Source organism: Tursiops truncatus, chromosome 20 (assembly GCF_011762595.2).
Source record: "Tursiops truncatus isolate mTurTru1 chromosome 20, mTurTru1.mat.Y, whole genome shotgun sequence".
NCBI lineage: Eukaryota > Metazoa > Chordata > Mammalia > Artiodactyla > Delphinidae > Tursiops > Tursiops truncatus.
In genome coordinates this window covers 34,341,001-34,355,228 of record NC_047053.1, presented here as the reverse complement: position 1 = coordinate 34,355,228, position 14,228 = coordinate 34,341,001, and the positions used below count along the sequence as shown (strand labels likewise).

At 58.3% G+C, this 14,228-nt stretch overlaps 1 protein-coding gene across 21 annotated transcripts; it reads right to left on the bottom strand.

Annotated features, from left to right (window-relative positions):
* Positions 1 to 65: 65 nt before the first annotated feature.
* On the bottom strand, positions 66 to 13,370 carry SAMD14 (sterile alpha motif domain containing 14). Of its 21 annotated transcripts, none has more exons than XM_073798335.1 (13): positions 13,160 to 13,174; positions 10,163 to 10,369; positions 9,663 to 9,839; positions 8,871 to 8,925; positions 6,289 to 6,444; positions 6,042 to 6,203; positions 5,315 to 5,603; positions 4,503 to 4,590; positions 4,338 to 4,412; positions 4,072 to 4,231; positions 2,743 to 2,862; positions 2,500 to 2,655; positions 66 to 1,689 (listed from the first exon to the last, which is right to left on the bottom strand). In XM_073798335.1, the coding sequence occupies exons 5-13, from the start codon at positions 6,382 to 6,384 to the stop codon at positions 1,534 to 1,536; spliced, it is 1,302 nt and encodes a 433-aa protein (XP_073654436.1). In that variant the 5' UTR covers positions 6,385 to 6,444; positions 8,871 to 8,925; positions 9,663 to 9,839; positions 10,163 to 10,369; positions 13,160 to 13,174; the 3' UTR covers positions 66 to 1,533. The 21 variants fall into 21 exon arrangements, with proteins under 21 accessions (XP_073654436.1, XP_073654435.1, XP_073654438.1 ...); XM_073798334.1 differs by lacking the exon at positions 13,160 to 13,174 and adding an exon at positions 12,383 to 13,131 and having other exon boundaries at positions 10,163 to 10,389; XM_073798337.1 differs by lacking the exons at positions 9,663 to 9,839; positions 10,163 to 10,369; positions 13,160 to 13,174 and adding an exon at positions 12,383 to 13,131.
* Positions 13,371 to 14,228: the final 858 nt, after the last annotated feature.

The window sequence follows — 14,228 nt, the reverse complement described above, 5'->3', positions numbered from 1 at the left end:
CTGTGGCCTCCCACATTCGGGGCCCAGCCCAACCCCCCAGCTGGGGCAGACAGAAAGGTCACTGGCACGTCGTAAGTGTTTATTGAAATAAACTGAGTACCGCCTCCCCCTTCACATGCAGGTGGGCACCCAGATAACTCCTGATGGCTTCAAGGACCTGGGGACTTTTCACCTTCCCCACTGGCCCCTCCTCTGGGCCCAGATGGTACTGATGCCCCCATATCTCAGTCCCCTCTCTGAAGCCCCTCTCCCGGCACAGATAGCAGAGAGGAGGAAAGGACTGAGACCCAGGAATAGGGGTAGCCCTCAGGCCACAGCGCCTGGGCTGGAACGAGGGGAGCAGGCATGCATCGGGTCCTGTCCACCGCTCCAGACGGATGGGAGGAGGCGGAGGGAGGTCTCTAATCAGAGGCCGCTGGCCTCATTGTTAACTCCGGCCAGCGCTCCAGAAGCCGGGCTAGCCGCTGGCCAGCACCGTAGCCGCACACTCCCTCCCCACAAGGACAGGTGGCTTGCTCTGGGCTGCTGGGGTGGACTCCACCCCCACCCAGGGAGCCGGCCCCACCCCTCCCTGTGGCCCAGGAACCGGAGCCCGCGCTGTCTGCCAGTTCTGGAACCCACTGAGGCCTCGCTAGGGACCAGGGCAGATGGGGGACGGCTGATGGACCTTTCCAGTTTAGCAGCCTCCGGGGGACCTCCCAGATTCTGCCTCTCTGGCTGGGATGAGGATTCGCCAGTTCAGGACCATCTAGGCATTGGTAGGGGGTGTCTTCCGTGGCCACCAGCTCCCAAGTTTGCTCTGTCCTCAGGGAGGGCCCAGGTGGCCCCTGAGGGAGCAGCAGAAGTGGGCCCAGCTTGGAGAGTGGGTCAAAGACCAGGCTTTGGGCCTCAGGAGGGGCAGACCTGCAAGGGCATTATCTCAACAGAGACCCACGGGACAGGGACAGGGAAAAGGAGGAGCTTTGCCTCCTCCCTTCCTTCTGAAGTCCTCGCAGAGATGATGTGGGGTACTCATGCTGCTTTCTCTGCCCTCCTGTTGAGGAGTGCAGACTGGGAGCCCACCTTGCATGCAACGTGCTGCAGGCCGACTGTGTCGGGCTGTCCCGACACAGTCACCTGGGAGAGCTGGCAAGGAGCTGCTCTATCTACCTGCTCCTGCAGAGACGCCCGGCCCCCTCTGAGCCCAGGGCTTCTGGTAGGTAAGCAGGCCTCCTAATTCACTGCTGGTCCCAGGACCACCATGGCCTGAGGGCAGAGGGTCGGAATGACTCAGGCACTTCTGGGCTCCCAGACTTGCTTCAGCCCTGGCTTCTCTGCCCATAATCTGCCACTTCCCCCAGGAACCCTGTGCCAGACGAGTCCTTGAAATGGGGTTTATTACTGGGTCCGCCCCCTGGGGTCTCCCTTTCTGAGGAATCTGGGTCCAGATAGAAGACAGGGTGAGAGGGCTGTTCCTCCTGAGAGCATGGGGCCAGGCCCCACTTCCCCGGGCGGCCTGTGCCCTCAGAGCCCAGCAGCTGCCTGCCCGTCCCCCTAGCTCCTCTTGGCCGTCTGCTCCCTGCGCCGGAGCTTCTCACGCTGCCGTGCAGCCTTCTCCTGGGCCTTGCGCTCCTTCTCAGCGGCCGCTGCCAGCTCCTTCAACTTCCGCTTCACTAGCGCCCGGTCATGTGAGTTGCTGAGCCCCAGGCTCTGGGGGAGGAATCCAAGGGTGAGCGGAAGAGCCCCGGAGCCACCCAGGCCTGGCCAACCCAAGCCCCGGGTTCTCTGTGCCCCAGATGAATTCTATCCGGAGCTCTTGCCAGCCCTCAGCCTCCACCTCCCAGACTTGCTGATGGATCAGAACCCTCAGGGCAAGAATTTGGAATGGGAGTGACTGGGAGAGATGAGGGTAGAGGGTTGGCTCCCATATTCCTCCACTCAGGATTTCAGCCTTGGCATGACCCTGCCTGATCCCCTGAGGCCCAGAGACGGGGAGCAAAATGTCCAAGGTCACACAGCTAGTCAGTAGCTGAGTCCCCTCTCCATCCCAGAGACTTCCTGGGGGACTCTTTGCACCACCGCTTCCCCAAGCAGCTCAGCAGAGGGTGCACAACAGGCCAGAAGCCCCCTGCCACCGCCCCCCACCCCACCCCCGACTCATTCCCTCCCACAACCACCAGCCTCCAAGATTCTTAGTCTTGGAGACTAAGACTCCAAGAATCAGGTGAGGTGACCACGGGAGACTGATTAGAGTGAAGAGTCAGATGATAGGCTAGTCCTCAAGGTCAGAGGTCAACCTGGAGACTTGGGCTGGAGCTTGAAGGTCAAACTGAGGAATTGGGCTGGAGTCAGACTGGGAACCCATACTAGAGGGCAGCGATCAGGCCGGGGATCCTGCCTAGAGGTCAGAGGCCAGGGCAGTGGTCTTAACGGGAGTGGAAAGGTCAGGATGAGGGGATCCTAATTCTTGAAGGTTGCCTCAGGCTCTGGCTGGGTCGTGGTCCTTGTACTCTGACCCACCTTCAGTTTGCTTCCATCCAGCTGCAGTAGCTGCGGCCCATCCACCTGCCTCGCAGCAAACTCGGCAGCGTACTGCTCCAGGTTGAGGCTGTGCAGCCACTGGCCCACCTGCTGACTGGTCCAGTGGTAGATGGTGGGGAGAGGTTCATCCAGAAACTGGGGCGGAGACCAAGGAGCGTGAGGGGGGAAGGCGTGGCCCGTGGCCCGCACACCTGGCTGCGTCAGACGTCAGGGCCTGCTTACCTCATCCGAAGACTGGGACAGTGTGTGGTAGGGGTAGGAACACTTGGCCGCCTGCCGGGGACCACTTGGAATCTTGGGGCTGCTGCTGGGGGGTGTGGAGTCGTCACTCAGAGTGGATTCCTAGACGGGGGGCGGGGGGCACGCTGCTGAGGAGAGAGCTCACCTCCAAGCGCAAGGCAGTCACCCCCGACCCTCCAGCCCCATCCAGAGGAAGCTGAAGCCCAGGGCTGGGCACCAGGAGTTGCTCAGGGCCCTCGTAGTGAGCCAGGAGCTAGGCGGCCACGCAGGGCGCGGCAACCCGTGCGAGACATCGCATCTGAGGCCTCTGGGAGGACGTGGGGCTAGAACTGAGCCAGGCGGAGTAGTTAGCAGGAATGGAGGAGGTCAGACTGGTGTCGCTTTCTAGACAGCAGACTGGGATTCCCTCGCGCTGGGTCAGACGTCTCTGCCTTGTGCCTCCCCAGCATGGCCTCTAGCACGCTGGCTCGTAAAAACCTGGTTAGATGTCTTTGTCCTCACTGGACGGTGAGCTCTGTGAGGGCCTGGGCTGTGTCTGTTCACCAGGGCCCAGCACAAGGGAAGGAAGAAAGGGAGGGATCCCTTCTCCCCTGAATTTCCAGTTTTCTGATCTCTGACCAGGCTGCACATAAGAAACAGAATCACAGAACAAGCACAGGGCTGGGAGTCATAGCGCCTGGCACCTAAATCCAACTGAGTCTGTAGGCACATCCCTTCAGTCTGGGCTTGCATTTGCTCATCTGTACAATGGGGGTGAGTGTGTCTGCCTTCCCCACTTCACTGAGCCTTTGTGAGAGTAAAGCAAAAACATGCGCTCAGAGCTTTGTAGACCGCGGAGTCCCGGGGAATGTAAACAGTTGCCCGTTCTTGCTTCTGCTACTCGGTCTCACTTCTCCCACAGCTAGTGTACTTTCTGAGCACTAGCTAGGTTGGGGTCCTGTTCATCTCTGCTTCCCCCAAGCATCACCACACCACACACGTAGCCCAGCTCCTAAGACAGCACATGGGGCCAGAACTGAGCCAGGCAGGAGAGTTAGCAGGGATAGAGGAGCCCTCAGGCCGGGTGTGTACTAGGGGATCCTGGAGGCAGCAATGAACGAATCAATGAAGGAGCCACTCAGCATATAAACAAGTGAATGAGCGAATGCCTGAACTCAGAAACTGGATGAATTAATGGATCACGGAATGGCTCCATGGACAGACAGATGGACTCCAGGAATGCCTGGATCCCAGCCCAAGCCAGGGGGAAGTATGTCTTCATGTCACCTGAGTCTGGGGGCCAGTATGGGAGCCAGAGGGCCACAGACTCACCTGAGAAGCTGACTTCTTAGGGCTGAAGCGCTCGTGTTTAGGGGAGCAGGCCGGGGAGGTGGTGCTGCCAGCACACGCCGAGCCCTTGCCACTGTCTGTGAACCAGGAAAAGGGCAGGAACGGGGAGCCCCCTGACCTGCCGGACCCCTCCACCGACTCCCTGTGGAGAGAGCGCCCTGCATGGGTGTGGGCACCAAGGCGAGGGCTGGGGCCCCCAGGGAGCTGGGGGCAAAAGCTGCGGCTGAGGGGCTGTGGGTACCTCTTACCTGCTGCCCATGGACAGACGGTTGCTGCCCTTCTCCTTCCGGCTCTTGCTAGTGGAGGCTCGGCGTAAGGTGACCCTGTGGGGAGGGCGAGGGGGAGTGGGACAGTGCTGCCCACTGTGCTACCCCCATCCCCAAGCCTTTGTTCTTGGCCCCTCTTCCACTCACCCCAGGTCCAGGAACTTGCGGCGAGTCTTCTTATCCAGGCCGATGGTAGGGCTGGCGGGCTCAGGTGGGCTGGCATCCCGGCTGTCATCTTTTGTGGAAGAGAAGGAAGAAAACAGCCTGGGTGGTGGCTTGTCTGCCTCTTCCAGCTGCCAGTGAGGTGGTAGGAATTCTCTCGACTTAGAATCAGGTAACCTGGCTCTGGTGCCCTTCACTAGCTGTGTGACCTAGGACAAGTTACTACCTTCTGAGCTTCCTGCATCTCAAATACGGGGATAATGACACTGCCTGTTTCATGAGACCTAATAAGATGTTGATGAAAGCCTTAGGCAAACCATAAACCACGCTGAAAACGTAGGGACCACTGCTGTTTACTGTTAATTTTATCTTGTCCAACTTGTAGCCAACCTTCTAATCTTGGCTCACATGTCACTTCCTCAGAGAAGCCTTCCAGGATGCTCCCAGCTGCTCCCAGGATGCTTTCACGCTGATATATGCTCTCCCGCCCCGCGCACTGTTTTCTCACATAGCACTTAATACACCTTGTAACTATACGTTTAATCAATGGATGATTTGATTGTTTCTGCTCGAACCTATAAGCCCCGTGAGGACGAGAACTGCATCTGCTTGCTCTTCTGTGTGTGTCAGTGGCCAGCAGTGCCTGGCACATATTAAGGCGCTCGGGAAATGAGTGAAAGAACCGTGGTCTTTATTCCCCACCTTCCCCAGCCACCCTGCCCCTCGGATCCCGCCACGCACTTCGGCGCCCAAGGGACCTCTTGCCAGCAGGGGGCGCCGCGCCGGCCGCCGCTCACCTTCGCTGTGCGGCTCGGCGCGGGGATGGCGGCGCACGAAGCTGGGCGAGCTGTCGGACGAGGGCGCGGAGCGCGGCGGCGAGCAGGAGGCGGCGGCCAGGCCCTCGTGCGAGGCGGCGTTGTGCAGGGGTCGGTAGCGTGCGAGCGGCGAGGGCGGCGGCTCGTCCTCGTCCAGGCTGCGCCGCAACCCCGGGGGCTCCAGGCAGAAGGAGCTCCCGGCTGGGGACCCCGGGCCCGAGTGCAGAGGTGAGCGCAGCCGGTGCAGGGGGCTCCCGCAGCCATCGGTCACCTGGGGAAGGGGCAGCCGCTCACCGCCAACCCTCCTCCCCTCTTCCCGGAGGGGAGCGCGGGGCTCCTAGGTCCTTCCGGGACTTGGAGGGAGGGTTTCCTCGTGCCTTGGGCCGAGAGGTGGCTGGGCAGCGAGAGGTGGGAAACGGGACTTCCGGTCACATGGGCCGGGGCTGGATCCCGCCTCCTTCACTTCCTAACTGTGTGACTTTGTTAGTGAACCTCTCAGAGCCTCAATTTCCTCGTCTGGAAGATGGGGCTAATACCTTCCTTGAAAGGATGAGATTAGCCAGAATTGAACTGCAGCTAATATTTGTTAGCCTTATGATGTCAGAAGTCTAGGGGTGTGGTTTCCCTGGAAGAGTGGTTTGGAGGGACTATCCAGGAGCAAGAAGGGTGGGTGGGGTATGTGCGATTGGGTGGATTGCCCCAACCTTGCCTCCGGGCCCATCGGAGCCTTCACCATCCTCTGCAGAGCTGGCACTGTCCCGAAGCCTCGAGCGGGAGGGCCTGTGTCTCCGGCCCTTGGCCAGTAGCTGGGCTCGGGCCTTGTGTAAACTGCTGTCCAGTCTGACGGTCTCTGGCACAGCCAAGTCCAGGTCTGCAAACCGGGGAAGAGGGGCAGAGACCAGACACATGAGGACAGCAATCCCGGAGGCCCACCTCAAGTGGCCACCTGTACTCACAGCCAGGCATTCCACAAATGTCTCCAAGCGCAGGGCACTGATAGTCCTATGAGACGGAGAGCTGGGTCTTTCACAGTCTCGCAGGGAGCTGGACATATCAGCTCATACATACAGTGTGTGATGGAACCTCTCACGGGCACAGAGGACAGGATGGCTCTGTTTGGATGGGTTGGAGGAGGAAACACCAAAGCTGGGTCTTAAGGTCTGGATGGGAGTTTACAAGAGAGGAGGTTGGCAAAACTGGTATATGCAGTGCTGGGAGGAAGGGAAGCTGGGGGCGGGCACCTCCAGGGCAATGGGAGGGCAGGTTTGTGGAGGGAAGGACTGGAGGATGAGGCCGGAGAGAGCATGGTTGTAACTGCTACCACTGAGGAAGCGCCCACTACACGCCAGGACATACATACAACACCTTGTCTACCTAGAACAACCCGCAGGCTAGGCACAGCTGCTGTGGCCATTTCACAGCTGAGCAAACTGAGGATCAGAGAGGTTAAGTCTCTTGACTGAGGCCAGCAGCTAGCAATGGTCTGGGGTTTGAGCCTGGCTAGCAGGGGGCGCCGCGCCGGCCTGGCTAGTCTAGCTCCGGAGATTGGCCCTGCTGGGGACACTGGCTTGCTGTGCCACGCTCAAGGTCACGCTCAGAGACAGCACTGCTGAGCATCTAGAGGGCTCACAGTTAACTGGAGCAGAGGGACCCCCAAAAGCCAGCGGCGGTGGCAGAGAGGAAAGCCTACAGACCCCTGAAGCCTGTCTCTCCCGTCCTGGGGTCCGTGGCCCAGGGCTAGGTCCTGGATGAGGACATGCGGAAGAGTAGGCAAACCCAACAGATTATGCATAGACCCTCCTGCTCCAAGTTTCACTTTCCGTTTGCTCCACCGGAGAATGCAACCTTCACTCTGCAGTGACCCTGAGCTTCTCCAGGCAGAACAGGTTCTTCCCAGACCTCAGCATGGGTTAAGACCTTTCTTCACCACTCCACCCCTCATGATCTCAGGGACCCCATCCCATCACTCAAGGCCCTGCCTTGCCTGCTCCTCTTTCCCTTGTCTGCAGATACCCCCTAAGCCACCCCAGTGGCTGAACTACTGCCTATACCTATTTCCAACTCTGACCCCGTGGAGGGGTCTAGGGAGCAAAGGAACTCCTAAGGGGCTTGGGGCTTTTTGAGGCAAGGTGGGGCCAGCCTCTCCTCTGGTCCCTTACTCTACCAGGCCCTCATCACCTTGTCCATCCCTCCCACCATCTTGCTCTCCCTCTCCCTCTCTCCCTGGGAGTTAGCCCGGCCCTGGGCAGTGGGAAGTCATGAATATTTCATCGCCTTTCTCTTCAGGAAGGCTGCCAGGCAGGCAGCTACCTCAGCAGGTCAGGGAGAAGGAAAACAGGAAGGGTCGGGGGTGGGGGAGCGGAGGCCAAAAAGCCCAAGGAACGGGGAGCTCGCCTCTGCCAGGCCAGGGGTCAGGCTGGGCCTGCGTGGGGATGGAGAGACTCAGAGTCTGAGGCCCAGAGACAGTTCGAGGCTGGGGGCGTCCCCGAGGCAAAGCCTCCATGCACAGGCCCCAGGGAGGCCAGGCCGGGAAGCAGTTCCCCAGGAGCCAGGAGGCAGCAGTTCCGGCGGGCGGCGTTGGCATTGCCGGGGCCTGTGGCAGCCACAGGGGAGAGAGAGGTGAGCGGGGAAGTGGGAGGAGGAGAGGGCAAGGAAGGTAGAGATGAGAGGCAGGGGTGGAGAAACTGGAGGCCCTGTGGCATTCCACAGCTAGGAGCCCCTCCCAGCTGAGAGTCCTGAGGGCTGCATACGCGAGCTTTCTGCCTCCACCTCGCCCTCCACGTTCCTCCACCGAACCCAGCTGGTAAACAGCCTTTCCACCCCAGTGCATGCTGGGAGCTGTGCCCCGTCAGTGGTCTTTCTCTAATCCACACAATAGAAAGGCTGCAGGGGGTAAATGATGGGGTGGGGGGGTGTCCATGCACCCCAGTGAGAACACAGGGGGGTCAGTCTGGGGGTGCCCCGAGGGTGTAGATGCTGAGTGTGTGTTATGCATTTTTGATTTCCCTGCACATCCATGCAGATGAGGTCCCTTATTTATGCAGCTCGGAGGTAACCTGTGTCACCTGCGCTGGGGAATACTGGTGTACATACGGCACAGTGGCTGCCAGCAGGGAGTTAGGCAGTCTGGAGTTTTAGTCCCAGCTCTGCCACTAACTTGCAGTGTGATCTTTAAAGCAGGTCACTTCTGTGCTCCGTGTCCTAGGCGTAGGACAAGTGGTCACACTCCTTAGCCTTGTTGTGAGGGTTAAATGATACAGTGCATGTGAAATGGGGGTGCTAGCCTAGTACCTGGCATGAGACAAGCACTTAATAAATGGGGACCCTTATTATCATCGTGTTGTAATTGGATATCTACTCAGATAATGGTGACAAAAAATCAGGCTGTAAGGCCAAAATACACACACACACACACACACACACACACACACACACACACACACACACACACACACACACACACACACTGAAGTTACCAGGACTCCTCTCCCCCAAGGCCCGATAGCCTTGGCTAGAGATAGAGCCAAACAGAACTTACCGAAAACCTCATCCGCAGGTTCTCGGAGCTTTGAAGAAGCCATGACTCAAGAGAGCTGGGAGGACAAGAGGAGAAAGAGGAAAAGAAGACCATGGATAAGAGGTTCAGGTTGGTGCAGGCAAGGGAGCTGCCAATGGCTATCTGCTCCTAGCCTTCCGGCCCTCACCTCTCCTTACAACTCTTTCTCTGGCCCCTGAAAGAGAAATCATCTGAACCACAGCCCAGATGGTTGGGGCAGGCAGGAGGTAGAAGCGAGTCCAGGGTATAGACACAGGCTGTCCTGAAGCCCGGGTCCAAGCTGATTTGCCGAGTGCCTGCACACGGGTCACTGAACTTCTCTCCCCGTCACTGTCTTGGGCCCTTCCGTCATTAGCATTCCCTAAAAGCTTTTAATCATCATAAGCTGTCCAATATCAAATCTGGGAGAAATCTTGGAGACTATTAAATCCAATCCTCTCATTTTACAAATAAAGAAAGAGACAGGAGAATGACTGATCTAAGGTCGCATAATAAGTTAATGGCAAGATCAAAATGAGAACCCAGGTTCTTCCATCCACCCACCTACTTACGTCCCTACTTATCCATGCATCTACTTGCCTATTCACCGTCCACTCATTCACCCATCCATCATCTGTCCAAACATCTATCTTTCCAGCCACCCATCCGTCCACCATCCGCCCCGTCCAACCATCCACCCATTTTTACATCCGTCAATTTATACCATCCACCCATCCATCTTCCCATCCATCACCCAGTCCTGCCTCCCCCCACTCTCATCACTGGTGCACTCACCACCTGTCTTCCTGAACATGAGCTGTTCAGGAAGCTGGCATCATCAACAGGGCCACTGTTCTCGACAAAGTCACAGTTCTCACAGTTCAAGACAGACTCACAGATGCAGAAGGGTATAAAGAGTACCCGTAGCAGAACAGTGCAGAGCCAAATCTCTATGATGCACCAGATAATGTTCTGGGAAGAAATATGGATGGATAGGGGTTTGGTTTTGTTTGTGGGAAGTAAGAAAGGAAGGGCAGGTGGGAAAGCAGGATATATGTAGCCGGAACAATTTGGGCAGGCTTCCTAGCAGATGTAGGATTGCAGCATCCCTAAACCAAAGCCTGGGTGTCAGAGAAGCAAGGGAATATCAGATGAGGGGAGAAGGAGGAAGCTCAGGGTCAGGGGCATGCTGCATGCCTGGGACGTGATCTCCAATTACTTCTAACACTCAGGTCCCCATGAGAAGGGCAGAGCACTGCATTAGACCACCCATTTGACAGGTGTAGGAAAGCTACCTCATGCCTGCTTGGTCTTTTCCGATTCTCCTCTTCTGTTATTACATAGATTCATCTCACTGTGAACTGTCCAGGCTCGGGACTCTTAGTGTCCCCACTTTACAGATGGGAAAACTGAGATGCAGGAGATAAGAGGCAGAACTCGACCTTGACCACAGTCTCCTGCCCCTCAGCTCTGTCCTGGGTGGTGATCTGCAGTTTGGGAACCTGCTCATGAGGAAAGAACACTGCTGGGAGAAGGGACAGGGGTAGAGGTAAGGGAGCTGGTCCATACTCGCTAGGACCGGATACGCTTCAAAGCTACCTCCACCCCAGGCTCTGCGGATGCTTGGGGCTGCAAGCAGGAAATGAGGTATGAGAAGGAGCCAGGGATGTGGGCCCTCCAGGAACCCTCCTGCCGTTCTTCAACCCTGGGTGCTAGTAACAGAGAAGTTCTAGAACCTCTCTTCCTGTCCTGAAGGGGTAGATGGGAAGAGAGGCTGCCCCTAAGAATGAACTGAATTCCCTCCTTCAATCGCAAAGCTCATCTGACCAGGACCTAGCTGCCACCTCCTCCAGAAAGCTGTCCTAGATAGCCCTCACTCCTCTCATTTGTCTATATAATTTCTAAATCCACTCTTCCCCACTACTAGGAAATGAGTAATTTTTCATACTTCATTGATTCCCTAACTGGGTCACATCTCTGCCACATCAGATGGGAGCTCCTGAGGAGAAGGGGCAGCATTCCCCATCAGAAGAGGGAATCTCGGAAGATAAGAACTGCCTCTCCCAACAGAATGGAGGTTCCCTGAGGGTGCTTCCTCTCTTAGACCACCTGAGAATGGAGAGCCCATGTGCTCTTTATTCAAGGTCCCAGTTTAGGGTGGAGACCCTCTTGTGGATGCCATCCTCTTTCAGGTACGCTCTGGGGTGGGCTGGGGCCTCCAGCTCACATCAGTGCCGAATGAATTCTGATTCAGCACAAACCGCTTTCTTCAACAACTAACTCCCTGGGGGGTGTATGGGGGACCCTCCCTACACTGTCCCTTGGGGAACTCTGGGAAGCATGACATCAGAATGTCACCAGGCCCTTCCCACCCCCCCTTCCAACACTGAACCTTGGTAAATTAGACATCCCCCCCATTTACACTCCTACAACATTACACTCCTACACACACACGCACACACACACACACCGGCGCCACACTCATACATGCACATTCAAACCAGGTAACCACTACAAGGTGGAAATGAACCTGTTCTCTGGATGCAGTCTGGGCTCTGACTCTACCAGGCCACTCCTTCCTCCCAAAACTTCCCACTTCCCGGAGGAAGAACACCAATAACTTTTGACCCTTCCCTATGAGAAAGGGAGGCAGGTGAACTCCAAGTTTCCTGGGACCCAGGGGAAGGAGAAAGACAAAGAAAGGGTACACAAGCCCTGGAGAGGAAATGGGGAGCAGGACAGAGACAGGTTGGTGGAGAGTCAGTCTACAGAGCTGCAGAGGAAGAAAGAGCAAGAAGGAGATGAGCCTGAGAGCAGCGGCGGCAGCGGGGCCAGGGGAAGAAGCAGTACAGACAGGGCTCCAGCAGCCCTGAGTGAGGCCCAGGGGAGGGGTGCAGAAGGGCAGAATCGGCTGCCAGGAGAGAGGCGGCCCTCAGTGGGGAAGGAAAGAGGAAAGGGGCCCTGGAAGAGGAGAAGGAGCCCGAGAAAGAAGTGCAACTGGGGAGGGATGGTTGGGAGAGGAGGCTGGGGCAGGGGGAGGCAGTGTGGAGCTAGAGAAAGGGGCGACCCCCTCCCATAAGGCCCAAGCTGGGGGCATCCAGCAAGCACCGCTGGAGATGGGGTGGGGGTGGAGGACAGGGCACCTTCTGCACTCTCGGGGCCCCTATTGCCCAATCAGAGCCAAGTGGCTAGTTCTGTCCGATCCATTAGTCCAACTCCGCACCAGGCAAGAAGGGGTTAAGCTCTCCCCCCTCCCCCAACACCAGTTTTTTAAAAAAATTAATCTCTCCGGACCTCGGGCAAAGGGAGAGGATTAGGGACACAAATCCTATCTCCACCCCATCTCCTAACGGCCCAGAACCCTGGCTCTGTGCGGGCCGCCCTAGGGACAGGGGAAGAAAGGTCCTTGTCTCTTCGCCCTATCCAACCCCACTCGGGTTCCCACCGCAAGCCGGAGACCCCCCCAGCTCCGCTTCCCCGTTCAACTTGGGGCTCTTGGGGTCCCAATACCTCACCTCCAGCATCTGTCATCTTCAGCGTCCGGCGCCTCAGAATCCCCTCAGGCCCATGGTGTTTGGGGCTGGGGCCAGGCGGGAGAGGGGCGGGGGACAGTCACCCCGGCCTCGGGGGGCTCCGGGCTGGCTCCATCCGCTCCATCCCGGGAGTAGGGGTAGGGGTCAGCGAGGGGGGTCTTGGAGCCGGAGGGAATGTGGGGGTGGGGGTGGGGGAGTTCGGAGAGAGAAGGAGAAGGTTTGCAGGAAGCAGGAGGCACGGCGGGAGGGGCTGGACCAGGAGACCTGACGGGAGGATGCTCCGTGCGTGTGTGTGCGTGTGTGTGCGAGTGTGTGTGCGTGTGCGTGTGTGTGTGTGTGTGTGTGAGAGAGAGAGAGAGAGAGAGAGAGGAGACGAGAGGAGACGAGAGGAGACGAGAGGAGAGGAGAGAAGAGAAGAGAGAGGGAGGGAGAGAGAGAGAGAGAAACCGTCTCCCCGCCCCGCCCGGCTGGACGCGGGGTCCCCCGCCTGGCAGGCGGATACTCTTAGCGTCGTGTCAACGGGGATCCGCGGGGGGTCCCCAGGGAAGGGGCGATGAGGGGGCGCGTGGCGGGGAGGCCGGGCGCCCGGGAGACAAAGAACGGGAGGGAGGGAGGGAGGGAGGGGCGGAGGCAGCGGGAGCATGGGGGAGGGAGGAGGCGGCCCCGGCTGGCGGAGCCGGGCGAGGGGATTCTAGTTACCGCTACTTCTCGGCCCGCGGGAGTCGGGGCGGGTGTGAGCGGACGGAGATGCGGCCCCACCTTAGGACCTGCGGGGCTTCTGCCTCCTCTGCAAGGCCTGTGAGGGCTCCTGATTCATCCATTCAACAGAAGTCCACAGAGCAGTCGGGTGCGCCGAGGCCCGAGGGGACCGTGGAGAGCAGAGCCGACCCGGTCCGGGCCGTCGTGGCTCTCGCAGCGTTGTCAGGGGGACAGACGAGTGGGGAGGCTCTCAAGAGAGCGGGTGCTGTGAGCCTTGGTTCACAGAGGACACTTCAGCGCGGGGAGAGCACACCAGAGGGAGCCAGGCCTCGCCCGGGGGCGGGTGAGGACCGGGGCGGGGGCTGTGTGTGGAAGTGATCCAGGAGGATTCCCGGAGGAGGTGACCTGTTGGCTACTTCTGCAGGCCAGGCCAGGGTAGAAGTGCTAGTGGGACTTGTGGGGGTGGGGAGGAAAGGAGAGGAAGATGAAGGATGGGGAGAGGGGCTTGCACTTCATCCTACCAGCCGTGGGGGAAAAAGTAACAGAGGAGTGAGGGGCTCTGATTGGCATTTTAGGAAGAACCCCTCGGCTCCTTTGGAGAAGGCTGCCTGAAGGCTGGGGCACCACTCATGAGGCTGTTGAGAGGTGATGGCAGTGGGCACGAAGATCAAAGATCGTGATGAGGAATATTAAGGATGTGGAATTGAAGAAACTGACAGGATTTGGGGACTGGCTGGCCACAGAAGGAGAAGGAGGGGTCTAGATGACTGCAGGCCTTGGCTGGAGGCCCCGTAGGTGGAGGGGGCGTGGGGGGATGAGGTCAGACTTGGACCTGGTGAGCTGGAGGTGGTGGCAGGCCAGCCAGGGGAGAGAATACAATAATCAACAGCTAGCTACGGTCCCGAGATGGTGCAGGGGATGCCAGACACTGTGCTAGGCACTTTTCTCAGATGATTTATGTCACCCTCACGATAAACCCATGAGGTAGGTGTTTCTGTTACCCCCTTTGTCTGTTCAAGAGCAAGTGGTGAGGTTGGGCGAGGGGGTCCAGAGCCCAGGGGAGCAGTGTGCAGTCTGTAGGGATAGAGTTCCCCGATGGCCAAAGTCTCTGCAGTCCCAGGTCTCTGAG

Coding starts and splice junctions, on each gene's coding strand:
- SAMD14 (XM_073798333.1), bottom strand. CDS start 13,221: ATGGATGAATCAGGAGCCCTCACAGGCCTTGCAGAGGAGGCAGAAGCC. Junction 8,926..13,159: donor GAAGCCCCGCAGGTCCTAAG/GTGGGGCCGCAT, acceptor TTGTCCTCCCAG/CTCTCTTGAGTCATGGCTTC. Junction 4,591..5,314: donor CGCCGAGCCGCACAGCGAAG/GTGAGCGGCGGC, acceptor CTTCCACAAAAG/ATGACAGCCGGGATGCCAGC.